General features: G+C 56.0%; 1 protein-coding gene across 4 annotated transcripts in view; it reads left to right on the top strand.

Moving 5' to 3' along the window:
- EVL (Enah/Vasp-like) overlaps positions 1-26,394 on the top strand; it is a 141,990-nt gene that overhangs the window by 89,674 nt on the left and 25,922 nt on the right. For all 4 annotated transcript variants that reach the window (XM_032839694.1, XM_032839695.1, XM_032839692.1 and 1 more), the window contains exon 3: positions 5,839-6,016. In XM_032839694.1, the coding sequence (XP_032695585.1) occupies positions 5,839-6,016 (178 nt within the window). The remainder of the gene's footprint in view (positions 1-5,838; positions 6,017-26,394) is intronic.

The following is a 26,394-nucleotide window of genomic DNA, read 5'->3' as shown; positions in this document are numbered from 1 at the left end:
GGGTGGCTCAGGGAGTTGAGCGTCTGGTTCTTGTTTCGGCCCAGGTCACGATCTCAGGGTCATGGGGTGGAGCCCCACTGTTGGGCCCTGCGCTGGGCGTGGAGCCTGCTGGGGATTCCCTCTCCCTCTGCTCCTTCCCCTCCTGCTCTCTCTCTCTCTCTCTCTCTGTCTCTCAGAAATAAATAAATAAACCTTTTTTGAAGACCCTGGGATCGTTTCTGCCCCTAAGGGCACCTCCTGGGCGAATCAGACAAGATGGCGTGTGTACTGGCTAATTCCGTGCAAACCCAGGGCCAGCCCCGGCAGAAGGAGCCGTGCCTGTGTAACCCGAGTGCTCCAACGTGACGTGGACTGAAACACACGTGGAGGAGGGGACCGTGTAGCTTTGCCACAGTGACTGGCTACTGCTTCACGGTCTGCCTCCAGCTCTCTTCGAACAGACCCGACAAGGACGTTTTCAGCAGTGAAATAAATGCTTCTGCGGTTTTGGCACTTATGAAAAACTCTACTCAAATAACCCCTCCTGCCATCCTTTGTTGGTCAGGGCCTTGCTAAACTGAGCAGCAGGTTAGCTGCTATCTCTGTAAGAATCAGCACATTAGCCATTAGAAGACAAAGAACAAAAACAGGACTCTTTTTAGTATGTTGCCTGTTGAATGGGTTTCTGCTTTGGCCAAAACGGCCCTGTTAAGTTTCAGATTCTTGGGGCTGAAAGGGACAGCCCCACTTTAGGACCCCGATGAAAGGTCCAACCTGGAACTCTTGGTACCTTCAGAGGTGTCGCTTTCCCTTGTCGATGAGCCATACTGGTAGAAAGGGTTTTCTAGAAACCTTCTGGCGGCTGCTTCCCTGTTCTTCCAATTCATTGGTTCTGTCTCTGCCTTTTAGACGTACACTGAGCTATATATTACAGGATACATATGGCGACAGTTATGGGCACGTGTCCCCAACACCCATGGGTTGATTCAGCAGAGCAGTGCCTCCCTGCTACGTGCTTTGACTTCAGGTCCGTTACCTAGTGCAGCTCCTGGATCACAGTGGGTGTTCCCTTTTACTGTGGCGCGTTTCCCCGGCCCTCACACCTCATGGTTGCCCTCCAGGGCATGCCAGGAAGCCAGCATGGTGTGCTGGAAACGCCCCGGCCCTGGAGAACCGGATTCCCTGCCACCGAGAAGCGCCTTAATCTTAGGAGCCTCGTGTCCCCCTGCCCCTGTCCCCAAGAATCCACGCACCGAGGCCTGTGTGGGAGGGGACCTTTTCCCCACACGGGGAGGGACTGGTGGCAGTCCTCAGTGGCCTCCTGGGTAAATTCGGAGGCTGTGTTGACTCTAACTAAGAGATTCCCAGAGTCTGACAGAGAAGTTACCAGCACAGCCACCACCTGGAATTGCACGTTCAAGAGACAGGCTCCTAGAATGTGGCTGAGACTCTGTTCCCCAAAGAGATGGAGCGTACGTACATAGTATACGTACCTGCATACGTATATACATGTGTACATACATACATGAGCACGCACACATAGCAGCGCACAAGGGATCCTTAGGAAGCCGGGGCATTAGAGAACGTGGCCAGAAGCCTGGTCCACAGCAGCTCCTGTGACCTCAGGAGAAAAGACTGATTTTCAGAGATCTGTCTCCCAGTCTACATGGACTGCAGGGTCAGACACGTTAGACGGAGATCCCTCAGGTTATAACCAGGTCGGGATGTGTTACACGTTTAACGTGATTACGGTTCCTGGAGCACTTTTCATGTCTATTACTTTAATCTCCCAGGAACCCCAGAGGATAACAGCATAAGCATGTATCAGCCCCATTGTGCTAAATGGGTAGGCGTAAAGCCCGGTGATCATTTGTGGAAGAAGGGACAAGTACATGGCAGTATCGTCAGCTAAGGGCTAACCCGAGTCTCACGCTACAGGTGGAAAAACATCAAAAGATTTTTAGTTGGTTTTTCTTTTAAAGATTTTATTTATTTATTTGAGAGAGAGACAGTGAGAGAGAGCATGAGCGAGGAGAAGGTGAGAGGGAGAAGCAGACTCCCCGTGGAGTTGGGAGCCCGATGCGGGACTCGATCCCAGGACTCCGGGATCATGACCTGAGCTGAAGGCAGTCGCTTAACCGACTGAGCCACCCAGGCGCCCAGATTTTTAGTTTAGAATGAATTATGGCCCCCACAAATGTTAGTGAGTTTTCAGGCTGAATGAGCAGTTGAGGTCCAGAAAGGAGCTACAGTCCTGCTCTGCTGTGCCCTGGTCACACTACACCGAGAACACTGGGACTGAACGCAAGTGCCACAAGCCAGAGTCTGTACGGGGAAGGGCGTCTGGTCTGGTGAGAGGTCTGCCAGCAAGCTGAAGGGGGCAGGGCCGCGGCCCTCAAACCTCCGACGGGCTGCGTGGGGAGGAGAAGGCATGCTTCTCTTTGTACCCTTGAGACAGGGCTAGGAGTCCTGTGTGGACACTGTCAGGAAGAAGATACTCGGTGGCCAGGAGCACGTTCTTCCGTGCACGCTGTTGGAGGGTGAACACATTCCTTTGCAAGCCCACAGGCCAGCTGGCCGCTTGGTGAGAACTCTGGAAAGGACGTGCCTTCATGGAAGGGTAGAGATTTAGATGAGACCTTAGGAGCCTTCACCAACCAACAGGTTCTAGGGGTTTGTTTTTTGTTTGTTTGCTTTTTTAAGATTTATTTACTTATTAGAGAGAGAGAGCGAGCATGGGGTAGGGAAGAGGCAGGAGAGAGAATCTTGAGCGGACTCCCTGCGAGTGTGGAGCCCAGCGCGGGCTCAGTCTCGTGACCCTGAGACTATGACCTGAGCAGAAATCAAGAGTTGGACACTCAACCAACTGAGGCACCCAGGCGCCCCAAGGGGTGTTAGATCTAGGTGAATGTGTGGATCAGGAAGATTGTTTTCCATGAGTAAGTTTCTTTTTTTGTAGGGGCTCTTAGCTGCTTGTACCTCAGAGGCCTCAGAAGCATGGTGCACGGCGTTTGGAGTTTCTGGGCCTTCTCTTGAAAGACAGGAAAGGCCCTCTCACTCGGTTCTGCACCCCTCCCCCAAACACTGCACCTGTGGGCTCTTAAGCAAAAAAAGTAGAACCTTTTAAAATAAGTTTATCCTGGGTGCCTGGTTATCTCCATCAATTAAGTGTCTGACTCTTGATTTTGGCTCAGGTCACGATCTCAGGGTCATGGAATTGAGCCCTGTGTCAGGTTCCATTCTGAGTGTGGACCCTGCTTGGGACTCTCTCTCTCCCTCTCCTTTTGCCCTTCCCCTCCTCCCCCACCCCCTGCTTATGGGCTCGCTCTCTCTCTCTCTCTCTCTCAGTCTCGCTCTAAACTAAACTAAAATAAAATAAGTTTATCCTTCAGCAGTTGTCCAGATCAGTCCTTCCAGAGCTTGGAGAATTATTTTTAAAATAAAGCTGATAAGGACACAGGCTGAACATGGGAGACTGGAAAAAGGCAAGCCTTCCAAACACCAGGAGGACAGCCTACCAACCGGAAAAGCTTGTGTGACTGTATTAATATTAAATATGAAAGGCTTCAAGACCAGAAGCATTACGAAAGGTAAAGAAGGACCTTTTCAGTGATGAAAGGGTCGATTAAAAGGAAGACTGAACAATCCTAAATTTGTACACATCTAATAATATATCTGCAAATATATAAAGCAAAATCAGACAGCTCTAATGGGAGAAATAGACAAATCCAGAAGCAGAGCTGGAGGTTGTAATCGTTCAAGGTTCATAACCTCCAAGAAACTGACTGAATAAGCAGAAAGAAAGTAAAGAGATAGAAAATTTGAGTAGCATTATTGGCCAACTTGACCTAATTTACATTTATGAAACTACAGCCAACAACAGCAGAATGTACAGTCATCTCAGGTGCGAACTAACATTTCCCAAAACAGACCGTTCGCAGCAGTTGCGTACACTGCAGTCTTCTTTCATTTTGCTTCGAGATCCCTTAGCCATTCTTTTTTTTTTTAAGATTTTATTTATTTATTTGACAGAGATCACAAGGAGGCAGAGAGGCAGGCAGAGAGAGAGGAGGAAGCAGGCTCCCTGCTGAGCAGAGAGCCCGATGCGGGGCTCGATCCCGGGACCCTGAGATCATGACCCGAGCCGAAGGCAGAGGCTTTAGCCCACTGAGCCACCCAGGCGCCCCAGCCATTCTTGACATAACGTGGTTTCCAGACCTTCTTCCCTTGAAAACATTTCCTTCCAGTTTGCTCTGGTTTTGTAATGTCCACTAAAAGTACAGCCCAAAATGGAAACACCTGCACACAGAACTTCTGGTATGGCCTTCCCGTGGCAGAAAGGAACAGGTCTGCTGCCTCGCTCTGGTCTCTACACCGCCGTGGGTGTGCTCTCCCCTTAAGAGCATTTTAACCCGAGGTCACTGTGCTCCTTACTGTGCATACACGCAACAAAACCTCCAGCCCTTTTCCTGAGGATTCGGAGCTCAACCTAGAGAGAGACCCACCCCAGGCACTGGGGTATAGACGCTGGCCAAAATTTCCTTGTGTCAAGATGTGAAACAATTGCATTTTCATTCGCTGATTCAGCTCGCCTGTGCTCTCTCTCTGGACCGTACAACGACCCAAACCCACCTTCCACCTGGCTAGGACCTGGAAAAAAAGCTGTCGTGGATGTTGGCCATATCATATCTGCCGTCCTCTGGCCTTACCCACAGCACAGCAGAGTGGAGCAGTAGAGGAGAGCGGTCAAGCAGAGGTCACAGAAACCTGGAGCCCCAGAGCCAGAGGAGACCTGAGCAGTCCCCCTCAACGTCTCCTAAAACAGGTTTTTCCCATCGCGTCGCCCACAGCCTCCTCCAGACTCTGCTTGAGTACTTCGTCTGTAGGGAGCTTGCCGCCTCAGCACTGCCAGCCTGCTGTGTGCTCTCACATGCCCCATGAGGGGACCATGCCGCAGCCAGGGCTCCCTCTTCCACTTTCCAGGCCGGAAAACTGATGGCTCATAAGTCCTTGAGGTTGGCTCACGTGACTCCAAGTAGAGAATAAGCACTCCAGGTCACGCACTGCCTCCCTGAGCCACACTTACCACCTGTCACCTTGAAGAACTTGGAAGTCCTCTGTCAGTTGTCTGAGAGAGCAGCTCTGAATTCAGGCCGACCCGGAGCGGCTGCCCTGACTGCTTGGGAGCACCCGAAGCTCTGGGCTCAGCCCTGGTCTACTTTACCTTGCCCTGCTGGGCCGGGCTTGCTCCTTGCAGACTGTTAAGTTTTGTTGATTGACTAATAATGCTATGCATTAACTTTTCTGAGTTATCCTTTTAATTAATAACCCATTTATTAATGCATCCTAAGTGTTAGACACTGTGTGCATGGCTTAGATAGGAACTAGGCGACTCTGCCCTTAGGGTCTCCATGCCTGGAAATCTAGATAAGGTATGCATCACAGTGTGGCCTTCCCAGTAACCCCAGTAGGTTAGTAAAGCCTTATCACCCCCATTTTATAGTTGGAGAAACTGGGCCCCTAAGAAATGCCGTGACCGCCTTGGGTGACGTGGCTGGACAGAGGGACCAGCCCCTGGGCTCGGGGAACCTGACTCCCAGCTCAGGCCTCTCATCTGGGGGGTGCGACTACACCGCATCGTTAGTGAGATGAAGAAGCTGGTTTTCAACCCCTCATGGTTCTGGAGTTCAGACTGAAAAGCTGCCTGGCCTCGCTGTCCCCTTCTCCTGACCCCACCCCACCTCCCTGTCCTCTGCTAGCCCCAGGGGACACAGTATCCCTGCCCCGGAGCCGTGCTCTCCAGCTCACTTACTCACCTCGTATTTACTTACGCGTACTTCTGTCTCTTTTCCCCTCCAGGTTGTGATCAATTATTCAATCGTGAAAGGGCTAAAGTATAATCAGGCTACGCCAACCTTCCACCAGTGGCGAGACGCCCGCCAGGTCTACGGCTTGAACTTTGCAAGTAAGGAAGAGGCAACCACGTTCTCCAATGCCATGCTGTTCGCCCTGAACATCATGAATTCCCAGGAAGGAGGTAAGTGGGGCTTTGTCCCGGCCCAGTGCCGACCCCTCTCCTTCCCCGCGCCCTGCCCTGGCACTGGCTCCCTGGGGTCCCAGCCCACAGCCGCATCAGGCTGCTGTTACGTGGGCTCTCAGAGAGGCCCGCTGCCCGACTCCAGCTCGAAGGGGCATAGTAACAGTTTGAAGAAGGAGAGCATGGTGCTCATCTTCTTGCCATTTGTGAGATCTGGCTTCGTACCGACACGTGCCGGAAGCTAAACGTCCTGATGTCTCATGGGCGTCCTCTTCCTTCTGTATCCTAGAACACGTGTTTAGCAGCGATGGGAGGGAACGAGCAACAATTTGAATTAAAGTTGAATTAAAGTATTCATTCACGTCGTTAATGAACTTGTACCAAATATGTACTGAGCGTAGGATACTGGCCTGAAAGAATAGGTAAGAAATGCGTAGATGGCGTCCTTCTGCCCAAGACGCGCCCGAGCAGATAGCTTCGTGAACGGCTAGCACTGTGGTTCATGGGGAGTGCTCCACCCGGGTGGCCAGACTTAGGGAACACCAAGAGGGACACCCGGGCTGCAGTCTGGAAGGGCAGGGAGCTCACAAGGCAGAAGAGGGACAGCAAAGTCACCCAGTGCATGCGGGAGAGTGCCCTGCAGTGTTTCTGGGGCCTCGGGCACACACAGGAAGGAAGGTGGACTCGAAACCTCACAGTGAAGGGTCCCAAAGACCTAGAAGGGGGCTGGGGGCAGGCTTGATACTTGGGGTAGACAGCGGGCCTGGAGGAGGGAGCGGGACAGGGCTGGCAATAGTTTCTGAGCAGAGCAAAAATGCATGTGGCTTATTGGAAATTCTCAATGTTAGCTTCAGGGGAACAAAGAAGCCTTCCAGGGTGCAGGTGTCTTGACGTCCACGCATACGGTCCCGCGCTTCACTAGAGGTCGTAGCCTTGGTAGAGCGAGTCAGGACCAGGGTTATGTTTGTGTCCTGGTTCTGCCACATTCCAGCTGAGGACAGTTTGGACAAGTTACTTCCTTTTCGGGGCTTCAGTTGTCTTCTCCGTCAGATGAGGGTGACAAAGGTTTTTAAGTTTCACTGGGCAGAGTGTACAATACCTAGCAGGCTGCCTGACGCACAGCAGTCACCCACTGTTGGCACTTGTCCGTGGTGTCACTCCCATTGCGGCTGCTGCCAGAGTCAGGGTGGGACGTGGGGGACGTGGTACTTAGAGGGAGATGGCTTTTACAGATCTGTTGGTCCTGATAGATGGCAGCTTTGGGACCCAGTGTAAACCCTCGGAGAATTTTTCCAAGTAAATAAAGAACACGTTTTGAGTATGCTCCCCGGGGGTCACACACAGAACGGCGGCTTTATTGGGTCTGTACAGGTAGACACAGTGAGGGTCAAAAAAAAAAAATAACATTTTAATTTAATCAGACCAATAACCCTTGCAAAGCAACTGCTCATTAAATAGAAACTACTAGTTGCTTTCTTAAGTTTACCATAGTCACAGGGAAATTAGCTAATACGACCCTCATTTCCAAACGAGAAACCTTTAGGAGGAAGTCACTCACCCGTGTCAGCTAGGAACCCCGACCTCCTCTGCCTCCTTTGGGCGGGACACGCGCCCTCATCAGGGCAGGGGCAGGGCCCGCGTGTGCGGGCGGCTTCGTTGGCAGCTCACACTGTGAGTAGCGGGGGCCTGTCCCAGTTCGCTCGCCGGGACCCGATGTCCTGCTTCGGCAGGCGTGACCTCTGGTGGAAGGAGATGCAGGCCCCTGAGCGAGTCCTGCTTTTCCTTGCCCTGAGGTGTGACCTTACCGAGCAGCGGCCGGAGGTGTGCAGCCCAACTAGCTGTTGCACGCGTACATGTCAGCAGCCCCCCCCACCGCAGGTCCCCAGAAAGACCGTACCCCTCTCCCGCTCCCGCAAGGACAGGGGACAACAGCTTCTGAGAGGACAGAGCAGTTTTGCCTGCGTTTGAACCTCACTGTGTGTACTTCGTATAGTGTGTTCTTTGTACCTGACTCTCCCTCAGCTTTGTGTTTGCGGGAGCCACCGGGGCATGGTTCAGTCCTCCGCGGGCTGCTTGTGGCCACCATGTGCCACTGCGCCATGGGGCTGTGCTACGTGGATCCACCCACCTCTGTCCAGCAGCCGCCGCTGGACATGCTCATGCTGCCGGATCACTGTGCTGTTTTCTGGCGAATCCCCTCTGGGTCGGGAAATCCCAGCCTACCCTCCCCTGACAGGGGGCAGTTCACCATAGCATGAAAAACGTTTGTTGGGGGCAGCTAGATCTCATAGTAAGTCTGTGTTCTGCCACCTGTGGCCCTGGGATCCTAGACCCTACTCCCTGGGGTTGTTAGGAAGATTCGTTTTGAGATGTTGTTAAAGCACTTAGCATCTGGTGCCTAGCATGTGACAGGAGCTCAAATAATACTGGTTCCTTGCCTTCTGTTCTTGTTAAACGTGGTCATCTTCTATAAGCTTCAGTCTCCTTCCTGGTCACATAGGGTCATCGGTCCCACTGCAGAGCTGCGGAGGGGGCTCAAGGACCCGGTGTGGTGTCCGGCACCTCGTAGGAGCTCGCCTGCTCCTCCTCCCTCCCCTCACTGGCAGGCCTTGCCCCCCGGCAGGTCTCTGCGGCTGGTGCCTTCTAAGACTCCGCGTCTTCTCACATTGAGTCCTACTGGGCATTTCCCACCCCTGCCTCCTCCTGTGGGGCAGATGAGAGCGGGGCCCCTCTGTGTCTTTATAACCTGGCAGATATGAGATGCCAACGTACAGACCTGAAAGTCACCCGTCAGAGCGAACCATGGACGCCCCCTGCCCTCCCCTGACTCTCGCCACTGCCCTGAAAGAGGGGGGCCCAAGCAAGCTGCGGCTCAGGGAGGAGGGTGACTTCCCTGTGGTTCCATGGCTGGAGAAGTCGCTGAAGTCCACCCCCAGAGCACCGAGCACCAAGGACCGGCCGGGAGCCAAGGGTCCGTGCTCTGCCTGTGCTCCTTCCCGCCTCTCCACCACGTGGGGCGCGCTGTTGACTGGGGTTCCCGAGGGTAGTCCAGAGAAAGAACAGACACAACACAGTCCTGTTTTTGCTGCCTAATGCCGGTGTGGACGTGATGGTCAGGCTCTGGGCCCTTGGAAGATCTCTTTACTGACTTGTTCCTTGTACCCAGAAAATCAGCTTTTCCTCAGCAGCAGCTTTTAGAGACGCATTCGTCAACTTGAGGCCCCAACCCAGAGAGCCTGAAGCCGGTTTAGCAAGTAAAACAGATCAGTAAACTAGTCGCCCCGCAGCTCGGTGACCTCAGGCCCCTGGGTGGAGAACAGGGGTGCAAAGCCGGCTTGGGGCTCTCTGGGGACCCACAACATAGAGTAATAATAATGATACCTGAAGTTTCTCTTAAAAGCCCGGGCGCTTTGTTTTTACCAGGCTTCCTCTCCCACGTGCCCTTCCTGCCCTTCTCAAGAAAAGGTCCGCACTAATCAAACAGCCTCGGCTCTGGGGGCGCGGGGGGTTGGTGAGAGCCACAGAAAGACCTTATCTGGCTAAGGAAGTACTTCCTTACACTCCGAAGTACTTACAGTTTGGCTTCTTTTCCCAGGCCACAATTCGGGATCTAGTGTTACACACATTTAGTGGAGGGCGAGGTGGGAGCAGGGGAGATTGAAAGAGGTAGCACGGCTGCCAGAACCTACCAGTGGAAGTGAGACCCAGGTTCCGGGCTTCTGGCTAGAGAGCCAGTGTGTTCTCTACACCTCTGCCTCAGTCAGTCAGGGAGGAAGGCCAGCTGGGGTCTCCTCACTTTGGGGATCACAGGGGCTTGGGCTGGGCGGCGGGCACAGCTCCTGGTGTGTTGTGGCGCCTCACAGGATGGCCAGAGACGGGGGCTTCTGTGCCCTGGGTCCACATCATCCCGACTCCTGCATCACTGACGTCAGCTCCAGAAAGCGCTTCCCCTAGACTTGCTCTGGGTGCTGTCCTTAGCGGGCGCACAGCCCCACCGGGGTAGAGCCGGTTAGCGGGTGAGGGGAGAGACGTTCACAGGCTGCACTTGGACACCCCAGCCAGGCTCTGCTTCCCTCCCCTGCAGCCTGATCCCTCAGCAGATGCCAGTCCACAGCTCAGTAGCCTTAGCAACGCAACAGCTTCTACGTGCTTCTGTGTGGTCCCGCTTCTGACCCACCGTGGAACCTTAAACACGGCCCTCTCTGTGGGCCTCGGTTTCAGTGTGGGGAAGGAGGGGGCTACACACTGAGCAGATCTCTGTAAGTCCTAGTGGTTTGTGCGCACTGTCGGGCAGGAGTGAGTTCTCGTTCACTGCTGAGGGACCGTGTCGCTGTGGCCGTTGCTGGGAGTGGGCAGAGCCCTGTGCGGACGCTGGAGTGGAGGGATGCCCTCTTTACCCCTCACAGAGCCCAGCACACCTGGGAGGCTCAGGCTCCCTGAGCAAGTCCGTGCTCGGTTATCATGGAAAAGAGAAAGTGCAAGCAAGCAAAAGTGGCCTGTGGCCCTCCAACTCAGAGATGAGTGCTGTTGACACTCACAGACGGCCTTCCAGATGTGTTTGTGTTCGTATGTGACTGAACAGCTATTCCTTGGAAACGGTCTGTGCCTACCGTAATCCCTTCTCAGGTCGCGCTAGGCTATGCATGGCTCTGCGTGCCAGGACGGTCCCATCTCCACGCCATCTGAGTGGCCAAATACTACACTGGGTGCCGAATGATGATGCACCGTGACGTCACCAGTCTTCTGCTTTTAAACCTAAAAGCTGACCTCATTTTTCACTGTTCCATTTGTGTCATAGAGGGTCTTCTTGTACCTTTACGTGAGTATTTATATGTGTGTTTGTGTCTCACAGGTGCATCCTTGCACACTTGTCCCGTTACTTCTTGGCCATATTTCTGAGTCAAACAGTACATTTTTAAAGCTTTGATCTATTTTGCCACAATGTGTCCCAGAATGAGAGCACTAGCTGATACTCTCCCCAGCACGTGTGACAGTCACGTTCTGCCCCAGCCTTCCCCAGTACTGAGCATTTGCACTCTTGCTAATCCCAGTAAGCACAAAGACGAGGGAAGACATAGCCTTTCAGCTGGTGTTTTATTTTGCTAGTACAGGTGAACATTTCGTGGACGTTAATGGCAATTTCAGTTGTCTGCTGTTTGCAGCAGATGCTGGATAGCACGGCCGTGTGTGAGCTCCCTGCACCTTTAGTCACACCTGCATGACTTCACACTCCCAAAGTGGTGCATCCTCGAAGGACAATGGTCTCTTGTGTTTGCTTGGGCAGATGAGCGGAGGCAGTCTGGCCCCATGTGGCAGGGATCAGGCAGGGTCCATCATAAATGCACCTTCCTCTGCAGGCCCTGGGAAGCCGCACCTGCGCTGTGTGTTAGGCACTGTTAATGGTTCCTCGTGTCTGCACGGCCATAGAAGGGAGACCTCGCTTGCACTGTCTTTCGTTCCCTGCACCTCTTCTCCCTGGAGAACTTGTTCAAGTTCAATATCTAGAGTCACGTGGGTGGGTCGCAGGGAGATTTCTTGGCTGTTCTTCGTCTGGCTTCTTAAAAGAGGGGAGGGAGGTCTTGGAGTTAGAAGACCTAGATTCTGCCGGAAGCACAGGTGGTGGGTAGGGTGGCCTCCCAGTTAGCACAGGCCCCTCTCAGCCTTCTCCCCCTCTTCAAGGGCACGTCTGGCCAGGGTATTTCCCTGCTCCTCCTGGCCCTGGCACTGATCCTCCTACTGTCCCCTGCTTTAAAAATGGAAAGAAACCAAAGAGGCGGGATTCCGTGGCTCTGGGGTTTGAGGAGATGGGAAATGTTACCATTTTAAATTACCTCGAGAATATTGAAAAGAAGAAAGGATAGCAAGGGGCTCTTGGGAGGCTCAGTCAGTTAAGCGTCTGACTCTTGGTTTCAGCTCAGGTCTTGATCTCTGGGTTGTGAGATCGAGCCCTGCATCCAGCTCTGCGCTCAGTGGGGAGTCTGCTCAGGATTCTCCATGCCCCTTCCCCCAGCTCACATGCGCGTGGTCTCTCTCTCATATAAATAAATACATCTTTGAAAAAAAGAAAGGATACCAAAAGAGACAAGAAGGGCACACGGAGAGCCTTCTGATAAGCTTTTGGTCTTTTCAAACAACGTGCAACCCGTAGAATAAGGGCACATTAGCCAAGGACAAATCTTGAAAGGGCAGGGGGGTTGATGCCAAGCTTTTTCAAATATTGCTCCTTCCCTGGGGATGTTTCTTTCTATCTCTGCTTCTCCCAGTCCTGCCCTCCCCAGCCCTGCCCATCCAGCACTGCCCTCCTCAGCCCTGCCCTCCCCACCCCTGCCCATCCAGCTCAGCCCTCCTCCACCTTCTCAGCTCCCTCTTCTGGCCTCTCTTTATTCATTCCTCCTTTGTGCTTCCTTGTGTACTTACCTTTTCTCTCTCACTGGAACTTCTGTGCACCACCCCCCTCCCCAATTTGTGCCTCTCCTGCCCCTTTCCATGCTCCTGGAGGTTCCCTGCCCATGTTGCCTTTGCCAACGTAATGCTGAAGCCTGGCTACTGTGAGAGGCAGGGTCATGTCCGTCGTGTCCCCAAGGCACCCAGTGCCTTCATAATGCTCTCCCCAGCGCCCAGAACATTCCCAGTACCAAGAACAAGCTGTGGAGTGCTGAGTGCCTGCTGGGAGGCCTCCGTGGTGTGAGTGGTGTCGGTATGGGGAGCAAGTGGTGTGAGGGGTGTCGGTACTGGGAGCAAGCTGCTTGATCTCTGTGCGCAGGCTTCTGAACCCTAAAGACGGAATGTTAGTCATCACATCATGCCTCATGGGATGTCCTAAGGATTAGCTGTGCTCCTCCCCATCCAGTGCCCAAATAGTGCCTGACACACGGTACGTGCCTGACGAACATACGCTTGTTCAAAACCCACTGCGATCTTTTCGTGGGGCTGGGCTGGGGTCCGTGCAGGAGTTACCGGCCTCTGCATTGCTCAGCCCCGGAGGACGTTACTCTTCCAGTTCTGTCTGGTGGTGGTGGCGGCTTAAATCTCCTTCCTCTCTCTCAGCCGGGATTTCTCAGATTGGTCAGATCCCTGGCTTTGGTGCCGGTGATTCTGTCCCAGACCGTGGGATATCTCCCAGGTCATGCCTCCCGATTGGTGGTGTTGACCCCGCGGTTTGTTCATGAAAATCCCAGGGAACGTGACACTGCCTGCTCCAGTGGCCCAGTAGGTCCCGCCCCCCAGCGAGGGGCAGTGCTCCGGGCCACTGCAGGGTCTGCTCCCCTGCGGTTCTCACCCCTCCTTTTCCCTCTCCTGTGGACAACCTTTCATAATCCTCGGGAAGCTCCCAGTAGGGTGCAGGAGCAGTAGCTATGCGTTAACGGTGGTGGAAACGGGAACGGTAGTGATCTTCATTCTGTATGGCGGGGGTCTGGGGCTCACCGGAGATGGCATCTTCCTATTCCCGGGAGTGCCCTGGGGAAGAAATGCAGCTGCGCCCTCGGAAAGCCACACGTGCAGGTCAGTTACTCCCTCGCTGAGCTGTGTGTTTGCCTTTCCTTATATTTAGAGATGAGGTTAGGGACGCCTGGGTGGCTCAGTTGGTTAAGCATCTGCCTTTAGCTCAGGGTCCTGGAATTGAGTCCTGCATCGGGCTTCCTGTTTGGCAGAGAGCCTGCTTCTCCCTCTGCCTGCAGCTCTCCCTGCTTGTGTGTGCTCTCTTTCTTTCTCTCTCTGACGAATAAACACATAAAATCTTAAAAAAAAAAAAAAAGAAAGAAAGAAATGACGTTAAAGATAGGAAGGATCTTAGCAATACTTAGTTTTCATTTTTCCCCAGAACTCCGTTTTGACTGTAGCACTGCTTCTGTGGCTGAAAGGGAGGACGTGGGGGAGCCCCTGGCTCTGGAGAGTACAGGCCTCAGGGGTCATGCTGCAGCCCAGCCTCGCACCTGCTGTGGCGCCGCTGCCTCGCACTTGGGCGGCTGCAGCCAGCACCCTGACCTGCACCTGCACCCGCACCCCGCCTACCCTCGCTCCCCCACTGCCCTCCCGAACTCCTCTGGGGTGGGAGGGACTGCATTAGCCTTCTGACCTGGCCCTCAGTGACCTGCAAGGAACAGAGTCCCCAGGTTCTATTGTTCGGGACTGGGACTCAGGAGGCCTGGCTCTGATTCTGGTTCTGCCATTCACTCACTGTGGGACCTCAGTCAGGCCCGGTGACCTCTGTGGGCCTCCACTCCCTCAGCTAAAGCATGGAGTGTCGATTGTCCCCTGAGGTCTCATACCAGGCTAGTGGCCGGTCACAGCCCTCTCTGTGTGGAGCTGGGTGAGCTGCCGTCTGCTCAGGGACTAACAGGCATGATGACAGGGAAGTCAGTGGACCCAGATGCTGGGCCTGGAATGACACTTAACTGACAGGTGCCCTGAGCCAATCACTTTCCTTCTGTGGGCCTCGGTCTCTTCATCTGTGCAGTGGGTGGCATGTGGGCCTGTGTGGCCCCCAGCAGGGGAGTGCAGGGAGGTAGTGGGTGTGGACGGCTTCGGAGGCATCCCACACAGCACAGGTGTGGAGCCTGTGTTAGTCACCAGGTTGGCCAAGCCCCACTAACTAAGGAAAATGCCTCGCCTTCTCCAGTGACTGAGTTCTGGGAAAACCTGACCCTCTAGGAGTTCGCTTGAGCCCTTGGAGGAGCCTGGCCTAGACATTAGGAGTCCAGTTCTTGGCTCAGTCAGCCATTGCTCTCCACGTGCCTTCAGGCCAGCTGTAGCCCCCGTGTTATCCAGAGCTGAAGTGGCAGGGCTGGTCACAGCAGGGACAGCTGAGACACAGGGACTCGGTAAACGGGGGGCGAGGAGCGTGCATGTCTTGCAGTGTGCACGGCAGTCTCCGTGGTGAAGAAAAGCTTCGCGTGTCCCACTGAGCACATGGAGGTAAAAACTCACTTATCTGAGCCAGAACGTAGCTCTGTCCGAAGAAGTGCTGCTTCCTTTTTTCCACCAGGGTTTAACGTGCACTGAATTTTCTAGGAATGCTGCTACCACATACTGCAAAAGAAAATTGTGCTTTAGCTTGTTTGTAACTTTCCCAGGAGTTGTTTTCTGTTTTCCGTGAGCACTGTCACTCGAGACTGTTCGTGGTGCACACGGCTCCCCTTGGTCACTGTGAGTCTGGGGCCAGGGGCAAGCATCGAGGGACCGTGTCTGCTAGTGGAGCCGGGCCTGCGCGCTTACGTCCTGCGGTGCGTACGCTGTTGCGGGTCGCTCTTCTCTTTTTCTCCTTTACAGTACACTGAAGGCATCGGGTTTTTTCTAATTTATGTAGGTAGTTTATATGACCTGTGAATCTCACTGGAGATGACATAAGGGACCTTATAAAATGTTTGTAATAAAAAGAGACTATTGAGTCTGGAGGGGTGGGCCAGAAGTTCTGTGAAAATCAGATTCCTTCCTTCTTGATCACGCCTAGTGTCTCGTGTGCTTGTCACGTGACAGAGCCAGGCAGATAGTGCCATGTCTGTGCCCATCTTACAGGGGAGGAAACTGAGTCCCAGAGGGAGGAAGTGAGCCCGTGGCCAGGCAGTAAGAGAAACTAGATTAGCTCACTTTCCTCTTCACACCGAACAGGGAGGTGTGGTGGAAACAACATGCCACAGTGGGAAGAATGTCCATGTTGGCACCAGGTCCCTTAGCAGAAGGAAGGCCACTCCTGTCACACTCCTGTGTCTCCTCTCCCCACAGTCCTTCACATTTGACACCGGATGTGTGTGGTTTCCACACATCAAGCAGTCGGCAGGCCGGCAGGCTGTCCTGCAACCAAACTCAGTCCTGACACCGTCCACCACGAGGTGGCGTCAGACCCCACAGGTTAAGGCTCCGTCCCACAAGACAGCCCCACCAGCCGAGGCAGATTCCGGTCAGGCCCGGCTGTAAATTGAGGGCTCCCACACCCCCCTGGGGTTTGGTTAATTTGCAAGAATGGCTCATGGAACTCGGGAAAACATTTTACTTGCAAGATCACTGGTTATCCTAAAGGACATTACTCAGGAAGAAACCGAGGGATGAGAAGCCGAGGGCGAGGTGCAGAGAAGGGGGAAGGAGCTTCCAGGCTCTCTGGGTGTGCTGCTCCCCACACCTGGGCTCAGACATCTGCTGTGCTGCTTACAGCAAGCCAGGCCGTCTGAAAAATGGATATAATAATGCCCCCGGTTGTGGGAGGATTGCTGGACACAGCTCCTGCGTACAACGCTCCCGGGTGTCCAGTAAATACAACTGGTTTCCTCCCGGCTGCCTGCAGCCTTGTTTCACCTTTTGTCCCCAGTCCCGCGCACTTCTGTTAGATGACTTGAGGTTCTCTCAGAATTTATCACAGTCACTGTATCATGTTCCAGGACAGTAGGGCCCTAGCGACACCTGAAGCGAGACCCCAGGTTGATGGCATCCAGCTAGCTGGTGGGGGGGATTTCTGAGCAAAGCTTCCTCCTCGAAGCCACTGCTGGTGTGGAAGACAGATGGTTGAGGCCCAGCTGGGCCGGTGAGTGGGAACCAGGAGAGAGTCTTGGGCGTCCTAAAGTAGAGTGTACGTTCTGCAGATGACAGAACTGAAGCCGGGGGACAGGGGGTGGGGGAGGACTTGCAGGTCACACAGAAAGTCGGGAGCAGAGCTGGGGCTGCTCCCGAGGTCTCTCCTACTAGCCCCAGAGACCCAGGTTTGAGACACCTGTTCCTTCCTTAAAAAGGATTTTCCCTGGGACCTAGGACCAGGGGTTCTTTCAGAAGAGACCTAAAGAAAGTGCTCAGGAAGGCTTGTGATAGCTTCGTTTGTCCACTGTTTTCCCTTTTGGTTCTGATGACATTGAGTCTGACGTTCCTGGTGGTAGAACAGCCTGCCCTTGTGGACAGGCCCTTCCCCATTCTAGCCTGCAGGAGCCGGGGGCCTCGCCTTTCCTACTGTCAGCTCAGGACCGAGTGGGGAGACCCCAGACCAAAACAGAGGGTTCACTTCTCAAACTCCTGCTAAGACCCCAAGAAACTTTTGAAATCAGAAGATCCAGCAACCTCCAACTCGTGCCAAAGTCATGGCCTCTCCCAGTAGGTCACTGGGAATGACAAGGGAGGAGGAGAGGGGTGGCTGGCCAAACTTTATGTCATGACTGAGCCAGACTGTGTCAGGAAGGGTAGAAAAGAAAGCCCCATGATGGCCATGAGACCTTCTGCACAGATCGCTGGGGTCTGTGCCCATGAGCACTTCTGCTGCGCAGCCCATGTGTCTAGAGCTGGAGAAGGAGCCTCTTCCCCAGCGGGATGTCCTGGGGCACACGGGTCCCAGTACCCGGACTTCTGCAGCAAGACTGGCTGCCAGGACAGCGGCTCTCCAGCAGACAGCGACGTGAAGCAGCATCGCTGGGCCAAAGTCAGACAGGCCGTCTGGTCTCCAGCAGGGCTGTTCTCTGGGCCTCAGTCTCTTCATCTGTAAAATGAGCTCGTGATGCCCATCTCAGTGGGATCCAGGGTGTCCGGCAAAGCCCGGCGCTGATGGCAGGAGTTCTAAAGGCTGGCTGGCCGGACATGAGGAGTTCACGCCTCGTGTCTTCAACTCGGTGCTAGAAGGCAGCTTTCCTTTACAGGCCTGAGTTCCGGAGTAGACCCAGGAATGCCCGAGAAGGTTAAGGCCTGGTGTTGGGCTGGGCAGGGGCTGGAACAGAAGCAGAAGGTGGAAGGCAACTCTGTTTACACTTTCTGGGGGGAAGGCTGTGAGTTTCAAACTGTGCTTCCCAGCCAGGTGCGTGCCGGGGATCCGCACGCTGCTGCAACCAGAAGTCTTCCCCTTGATCAGGTCCGTCTATCCGGGCTCTGGAAAAAGGAAAAGAAAAACCTGGTAGCTTGTGGAAATCCACGTGGAGTGAATTAAAACCCATGACGAAGGAGGTATTTTCATTGGCCCCGTGGAATGGAAGGGGACAGCCTTTCCTCTCTTGGTTTGCTTATAATGACCTCATCGGGACCTCCCGAGACCTGGTTGTCCTGGTGCTGGGTGGGCAGGGTTCTCCCGGTTGTCCCAATGCCCCAGGACCTTCGCCGTACCCCGAAAAGTGGCAGCACAGGCATGGGAAGGAGGTGCGGCAGGGGCTTCTAGACCTGCCTTCTCGTGCAGCGGGTCCGGCCCTGTTTCTTCACGTTGTTCCACTTCATGGCTTCTCAGACTTGGCGCTGAATTCACTTGTCATAAACCTTTCTGTGGAAAATGACCTGCCTTTCCCCTAAGAAAAACACCCGGCTCTCTCCCTCTCCCGCCTGCTGAGGCCCTTGGCACTTTCTGCCCCACCTGCGACGCAGCAGCCCCACCTGAGCGGGAACTTCCTCCCACACCCCTGCTGACCCCCTGGTGGCTGGCTCCTAACCAGCCTCTGTGCTCGGGGTTCAGGGACGGCGGGACGTCCACGCCCAGTGCCCAGCTCATCACACGCTTCCCAGAGTGCCCCCGCTGTTGCCCTGCTCGCTGCCCCACACTCTCAGGCCCCACCCGCCCCCGTCCGGTTCCCCCTCAGATGAAGCCTTCCCAGCCACTGTGGCAGCCTCATCCACCCCCACCCCCGTGTTTTCCTTCTGCCTCCGTCGCCAGGGTCACCCCACATGGGAATCTAGTCGAGGTGGGTGTCATTCAGTGTCCTCTTTGTCGCTGGGCCCTCAGAAGCCAGCACACTGTCCAACTGGGGAACTCTTGCTGTGTGCATGCCAGGCTGAGGGAGCACATCGAGGCCCAGGGCCTTGCCGCGTGGCACGACCCAGCACAGGCCCCCAAACCCGTGCTCCATCGCGCCGGCTCACGGCGATGAAGGTGTGCGCGCACCTCGCCCGCCACATCTCCGACTCATCCCGTGTGCTCGCTGTCTGCCCCTGAAGGCTCGTAGCAGGACACTAACTGGTCAGCCTCTCTTCCCTTCTTCAAGCTGTCCTTCCCGCTGGTGCATCCAGCATGACCTTCCTGCAGAACCGGGTCAGGTTGGCAAGCCCCGCTTACCTTCGCCTCAACCCTTGCCCGTGAGTCACACTAGCTGTGTCATGCTGTCCCCTCTCGGTGCCGCCGTACTTGGGGCTCTTCGCCTATGTGTGTGCTGCTTCACGGTGCTGTGCCCCCGCTGACCTCGGGGCTCGCTTCTCGGCTCCAAACGTGCAGTCCTCTGTCCCACTTGGTTTAGACTGTGAGCCCCTCGAGGGCAGGCATCTGGCTCCTCACCTCTCCAGCGCCCTGGGGTTGGGGATCTGGCCACTCTGCTCCTGTGTCTGTCGTGTGCCTCCCGTGGCCTGGCGCTTCCTGCCATCAGCATGCCATCGTCTGCAGACCAAGACGGCGCTCCTGAACCAGCATCGCTCGCAAGCCTGTGACACTGGGCACAAGGTGAGGGGTGCTATCTGTGATTGAGGGACATGGCAAATAGAATTGTCTCACACAGAAATCGCACCCGTCACCTTGGCCCGCCTACCGCCACCCCTAAACGATGGAGCGCTCCTTCCCAAGCAGCCTCGTGTTCGTGGACCTGCGGCTGTTTGCGGCCTGGAGGTGCGGGCACGTCGGACACGGCGCCGGGTGGATCCGAGTTCAGGCACTGCTTGTGCCAAGGGTGTGCCCTGGGGAAGCCACGGTCCTTTCCTGAGACCGTTTCTCCGTCTGTATGACGGGCTCATGCCTACCTCACAGGGTTGTTGTGAGGGTAACGGGACATGACGTTCATGAAAGTGCCTTGTCACCTGGAAATTACTCTAACAATTTGAAGTTACTCTTTTTTTTTTCCATATTTGCTAAGTTAACGAACAACATCCACTCCTGTGCTAATGCTGACCCCCCTGCTTTGGGACACGGAGGGAGGCCGGGCTCAGGACTGGGATTGTCCGGGGTGTGTGGTGGTGGACGTGGCGGGGCGTGGACGTGGTGGGGCGTGAACACGGCTGTGGTGCCGAGACTGAGCTGGGGTAGGAGCAGCCGAGGTTGAGGATGGGCTCTGTGGTTTGGGACTTCAACTTGAGGCTTTGGGAAGAAGCTCTGCCTGACCTTGGGGTCTCCGTCTGCCCCCTCACAGCACTTGGTATCCTTCCTGGGGGCCCTGATTGCCGACATCCCTCCGTTGTCTTCCTCCAAGAGCTGCCAGTTGGTTTGCAGTTCACTTCCGGCCCCAGGATGTTCTCCCTAACGCTGGTGGGCAGATGTGTCTGGGGCTTGGAGTTTTCCGTAGCTATGGCCTGCGCACCAGGGCCCAGTCGGGGCTTGGGATGCTGCACGGTGTGCCTCGCCGTCCCTGCCCATGTGCCCGGGTTGGGGCATGGTGAGTAGCCTGTGGTTGGCACAGGTGACTGGCAGAAATGACACGGATTCTGGCGGCAGGTGACAGGGTGGCAGGCCCATGCTGCAGGCCCGGCACTCAGAGCAGCCAGGCAGCCTTGAGCAAGCCCCCGCGGCCCCCGTCGCCTTATCTTCGCTATGGACGAGGTGGCCGCCTACAGAGTTGTGGTGAGGCCCCATGAGACAGTAGACGGAAATGTGACTCGTCAGCTGGAAAGCACATGAGAACACCAGCGGAGTGTCATTGTCCCTGGAGCACCCAGTCCCCGGAGGCCGTGCTAGGGCCTCGCCCCTCAACAGTGGCAGAGTCATTCTTACGCTGCTGTGGGAGAAGCTGAGACGTGCCCCAGGGGCTCACCCTCCCGCTCCTTGAGGAGAGCACCGGCCCCTCCCCACACGCGGTCGTGCTGGCTCATCCCACCGGCTCCTCACAGCATCCTCTGGGAGCAGCGGAGGTGTGAGGATTGTTGTCCCCACTTGAAGGAGGAGGACATACGGCTCAGAGCAGTAAGTGCCTTGCCCAAGGCCACGCCAGGGAGGGACGCACCCGCAGGCTCCTCACTGCCAATTCAGGTCTCTCCCGTCACTCAGCCTCTCAGAAGAGACGCTTGTCGGCTGGTGGCCTCCATGCTTCCTGCGTGGGAACCCAGCTTGATCCTAGAGGAATGGTGGCAGGCACTCAGCCTGGCCCATCTCTGTGGCCAAACGCCTGTGTCTTCTGAAGGAAGTCAGAATTTCGTTAGCATCTATGTTCTGGTTTCTTAGCTAGCAACTATTTCTTTCCTAAAGAATGACCCCTTCACAGGTCAGCCTCTGCCAAGTTCGCTCCCGCAGGAGAGGAGCCAGCTCGTATCTCTTAGTAAGTAATCGTCGCAGGACTCAGACCCAAGTGCCGACCTTGAAGTGCGACTCGCAGTCTCCGGAGCGGACATCCCCGGGTGTGAGCATCTGAGGCCCCGCCCCCACCCGTTTGCCGCCTGCCTTCACTCACCCTCTTTCTTCGTCGGCACGTGACGGGGTTTTCACAGCGGACACCCACTTGATTTGCCTGCCCCTGTGCTCAGCCCGTAACAGTCTGTTCTTCACGTGCAAGCAGATTGGTCTTTCCAGTCTAGCCCAGGTCAGGTCAGCCTTTGCTCAAGACTCTCCAGAGACTTCTAGTCTCACTCGGCATCAAACCCAAATCCGTAGCAAGGCTTGCACGGGCTACTTGGCCCTGGCCTTTCAAACCCACCTCCCCCCATTCTGCTTCCCCACTGACTTCAGTCACACTGGCCTCCTTGTGCTTCCCTGTGCTCCTGACACAGCGTCTTCAACCTGATGTCCCTTTGGCCTAGAATGTTCCTCCCTGCAGTAGCCTGTGGCTCCTTCACCACCGCTCACACATCCCCGGATCGTCACCTGCCACCTCAGCTCTCTTCCCTGCCATGTTCCTGTTACGCACACGTCTTTGTTGCCTGAGTTCCAGGGCAGCAGTGTGTGTGCCTCGCACGGTGATGTTTGTGTGATCAGTGACTGCACAGACATCCGTGGTGCGTCTGTCCTGGGCTGTGCCCCAGCACACAAAGATGAGTGAGCAGGTTCTGGGGTTCCTGGGGCTCAGGGGGAGAAGGGAGACTTGACGGCATGGCGTGGCAGGTGCTATGGCAGAGGCCGGCGGGGCCTGCGGGAGAGGAGGGAGGAGGCCCAGCCCGCAGGCTGAGGTAAGGGAACAGGGCCGGCAGGCAAGCCTCTGCAGCAGGCAAGCCTGATCTGGGTCTTAAAGTGTGGGGAGAGAAGAGACAAGCAGTTTCAAAGGGAGGCAGCTCCACGTGCAGCGCACAGAGGCTGGCGCCCTTCCCAGGAGCGCTGCCCATCCTGGGCGCTGTGGAGATGAGGCTTCAGAATAGGCAGGGCCAGGTCCTGAAGGACAGCCTTTGGGTAGAACATTCTGGAGTGGAGCCCTTCCCCCAGAGCCACGGGGGAGGAGCCCCCCAGGCCCAGGCCTTCACAGCTTCGTCTCCCAAACAGATCCTCAGAGGTGAAGAATCCCCGCTGGGACCTCTTTCCCTGGGCGCCATGGCTCCTCTCGGGGCCCAGCAGGTGCACATCTGGCTTGCAGCTTCCCGAGGCCTGGGAGCTCTGGGCTCTGCCCGCCCTGCTTCTGAGCAGCCCGGACTTCTCCCCAGTGGGGTCCGCAATGGTCTGCCGTGGAGGCTGGCCTTGGCGACCGCAGAGCACAGACAGCACACCTGCCTGTCGCCCAGCTTCACAGTGACACAGGCCCTGTTTGCGGTGGCAGAAAGGTGTAGCTGAAAGCCTCCTGGCTTGACCCAGCTCTACCACTAATTTACGTGGCTGACTCATGCCTCTGAAACCCCATTTTCTGATCTGTCACACGGGGTGATAATAACAGCTTGTCACATTGTTTTGAGAATTCCACACGGTGATGTGGAAGCATAAGTACAGGGTGTTTCTCTTATGCGAGGTGCTCGGAGTCCAGCAAGGGCGCAGACAAGCGCCTACAGGGCTCTAATAAAAGGCAGCCTGGGCGCCAGGCAGGGCAGGGCTCACAGGAAGCGCGTTCCCTGGGAAGATGTCACGCGGTGCCTCGTACAAGCCCAGAGCAGGCCTCGGAGGAGGGCGGGCTTGTGGAGAGGAAGTAGGGACATGCCGTGTCACAGCACAAGGACCACCAGGGAGAGGCAGGAAAGACAGAAACCGCTCAGGAGGATGCAGGTGACCCACTGAAGAGCAGCAGCCCTTAGGCGACAGGGCCCCTGGGGCTGGGCTGAAGCTACACGGCAGGCGGGGGCCTCCTGTGCTGGTTGTCGTGTGGCCCAAAGTTCCTCCAGCCTCGTGCAGATTTTCTGTTCTGCTCCATGGACCATCTGTGCTTATTTCCTGATTTTAAATTACTTACCTTTCAGTAAACCTGATCTCAGATGGTCTATGTGCTCCGTTCCTCCACACACCCCCAGAGCACCACCAAGCTGTTGGGGTGCCCACCCGCAGATGGAAGGGGCTGCTGCCGGCGTGGGAGCCCCTTCCAGCCTAGGAGCAGAGGGCAGAGAGTAGAGCGGCCTCAGAAGCAGAGGGTAGGAGTACCTGGCACAGGAGGGACTGCCGGCCACCAGGTCTGACCTGGGGATTCAGGCACAGCTGGAGATTAGCCAAGCCAGGTGCCATCAACAGAACATTCTTACAGGATTCGGTCTAGAAATTATGTCCCTCTATTGCTCTCCTCCATCGGAGTGCAAAATTGGGAGTAAACACTTGAAGAAACAAATAAATGTCATTAACTAGTTTGCAGAAGGCCTCCACGCCTGCATCAGCCAAGACCCCAGCTTCTTTTTTTTTTTTTTTTTTTTTTTTTTTTGAGAGAGAGAGTGAGCGCAAGCGGGGGAGGGGCAGAGGGAGAAGCAGACTCCCCACGGAGCAGGGAGGCTGATGCAGGGCTCGATCCCAGGACCCTGGGATCACGACCTGAGCCAAAGGCAGCTGCTTAACTGACTAAGCCCCCCAGGTGCCTCCAGATCTGGTTTTAGAGATGGAGAAACTAGACAGGAATGTCAGACTGCAGAGGCCGAGCTCCGGTCCCGCTAGCTGCCTGCCGGCCTGTGCTTTAGGACACATGTGCTCTCCCTTTTGCAGACACTGCTACTGGGACTTCACTCCTGGGCTTCTGGGGCACCAGGTGGGTGCAGGCAGGGCGGGCAGCTCAGCCCGGGTGTGGCCGGCCTGTGGGCGTGGCCACCGCCCCGCTGGGAGGCTGTGCAAGGCCCCAGGGCCACCCAGTGCGCCCTCCTCGGCGGTGGGCGGAAGTCAGGGAGAGACTGAAGCTGAAGCAGAATTAGCATGTGGGTCCACTGGGCCTGTAGCCCATGCGTGTGCGGCCTCACCTTCCTATCCTGCAGCTCCTCTTCCCTCACAGGCACTGCTTTTTAAGGAGAAGAGGCCCACTGCCAGCGGGCAGGCCTGAAGCTGGTTTTCGGACTCCGCACCCTGGAGAGCCTGTCCCCAACGGCCTCTCCCCCAGGCGGTTTCTGTAGCGGCAGCATTGGGGTGGTGGCAGCGTGGGATTGGAAGCTGCAGGACCCCGTTCTCGGTCTGACTCTGTCACTCACAGATTTGATGTAGGCAAGTTTTTAAACGTCTCGGGGCATCCCTGGCCCAATGTGGTAGTGATCACGCTGTTCCTGGGCAGTGCCATAAGAATTTCACAGACACAAAGTGTCACTCACGCAGCACTACCTAAAACAGAAAGCAGACCCCATCGGTGGGTCCCACCGCATCGGACTGGAGGCTGACACTAACGGGTTACCGATCCACACCCCCGGACAGACGGCGCTTTGGTTGTTTTTCCGATAAGAAAACAGAGGAACAGTAACCCGTCAGGCCAAGAGTAAGTGACAGAGCCAGGGCTGCGTCTAGCTAGCCCCAGGTCCCAGAACCCCTTAGAATGGATGTCAGCTCTTTGGGGAAGGATCTGGACAGGGAGGACCGTGCGAGCCCTGTGTCAAGGAGGAAATAGAGGGGGAGGTGAGGTGCCAGCCTTCAGCCCACCCTCCCAGGCAGTGTCTGGGGGAGAGAGAGAGAAGCCAAATTCCTTTGAAGTCCAGTGTCGTCCCTTACAAATTTTGCATATTTGCATTTTATACCCAGGGAGAGAAAGAGGGAACAGGGAACGGTCCGTATCCACAAGGGAAGATGGTGAGGAAGGTGGGGTCTGGCCCAACGAAGGCACCGGCTGCGAACGATGGAGCTGGAGAAGGTAGTTAGCGGCGGGCCCAGGCAAGTTAGAGCCTAGAAGGCCCCAGGTCCGAGAGTAAGGATATTCCGTGGGTGCTGCGAGGCCCTGCTGGGGCGCGGGCTGTGGAATGGCACAGGAGAAACTTGCTTCCTGATGTTCCATCGGCAAACATGGCTCAGGGCAACGAGCCGGAGGCTGGGAGACCCCGCCACTCGAGCGAGCATGAGGCTGGGGCCCAGACAGCCCAGGGAAGGCAGACCTGAGGGGCAGTTTTCTGGAGAGCCGGTGTTTCCTGGAGACCCGTAGAGGACACAGAGTGGAAAGGCAGGTGGGACCGCGGCTGAGCGGGTTCCCACACGGAGGGTGTGATGCCGGCCTTGGGCAGGCCACACAAACATGCTCTGTGCGCTTCCTGCCGGGCCCTGCGCCGGGCTCACGTATGAGAAGAGAGAGGCCTGGGGTTTGCTCTTGAGCTCACAGCTGAGCAGAGGACACAGAGGAGAAGCTCAGGGCGTGGCAGTGGGTGCGCTCCCTCGGCACAGTGGGGCAGGGCACTATGGCAGAGCAGGTGGCAGGAGGAAGGGGAGCACTCCCCACGAGGCCTCCAGAGAAGCCAGGGTTGCTGACCTCACCTGGGCTCCGGGTCCCGAGGGTCACCAGTGAGGGAAGTGTGGATGAGGCCACCCGGCAGAAAGAACAGCCTCTGTGCCCACAGCTGTGACGATGGGACAGGGTCCCAGGGCAGTGGAAGAGACACGTACCTGCGGGCAGGGTGAAGGACTGAGCTCTTGCTGGCCTTGGAACTGGTTGGGCTGGGAGAGAAAGCAGGAGTGGCAGGCATCAGCTAGGAGGAAGCAAACATGATGGCAAGGAGGGGCAGCAAGAGCAACAGCAGCCAGGGCGCTGGAGGACCCGGGCAGAGCACGTGGCCTAGGCAGACCGTGCCCAGGCTTCTGCCTTTGGCCGCTCATCTGTTCCATTCTGGCTCTGTGCCTGCCCCACCCATCCCACTGCCCACAGGGGACAAGAGCCACAGTGAGGGGGCTCTTCTGGCAGACAGCTGGTTGTCACCAAGGCCTGTGAGCTGACCCCCCCAGGGGTTCTGGACACTTGTCCCCAGCCCCCAGAGCTTGCTGGAATCAGGTAGGCAGGAGGGTTCTGATAGGTTAGCTGGGAAGCTTCATTAAAGATTGAGGTGGTGAAGCCCATTTGACGGCTGGCTGGCGTATCGGTTTCGCACTGCATAAGCCGGGCAGCCAAGGAAGGAGAGGTAAGTGACCGGGATGCGAGAAGCGCCCTCCTGCACCGCACCGGGGGGCCTGCCCG

Source organism: Lontra canadensis, unplaced genomic scaffold (genome assembly GCF_010015895.1).
Source record: "Lontra canadensis isolate GAN:19392208 unplaced genomic scaffold, GSC_riverotter_1.0 scaffold108, whole genome shotgun sequence".
NCBI lineage: Eukaryota > Metazoa > Chordata > Mammalia > Carnivora > Mustelidae > Lontra > Lontra canadensis.
Note: the sequence above shows the minus strand (reverse complement) of the source record. Positions and strands in the feature narration are given on the sequence as shown.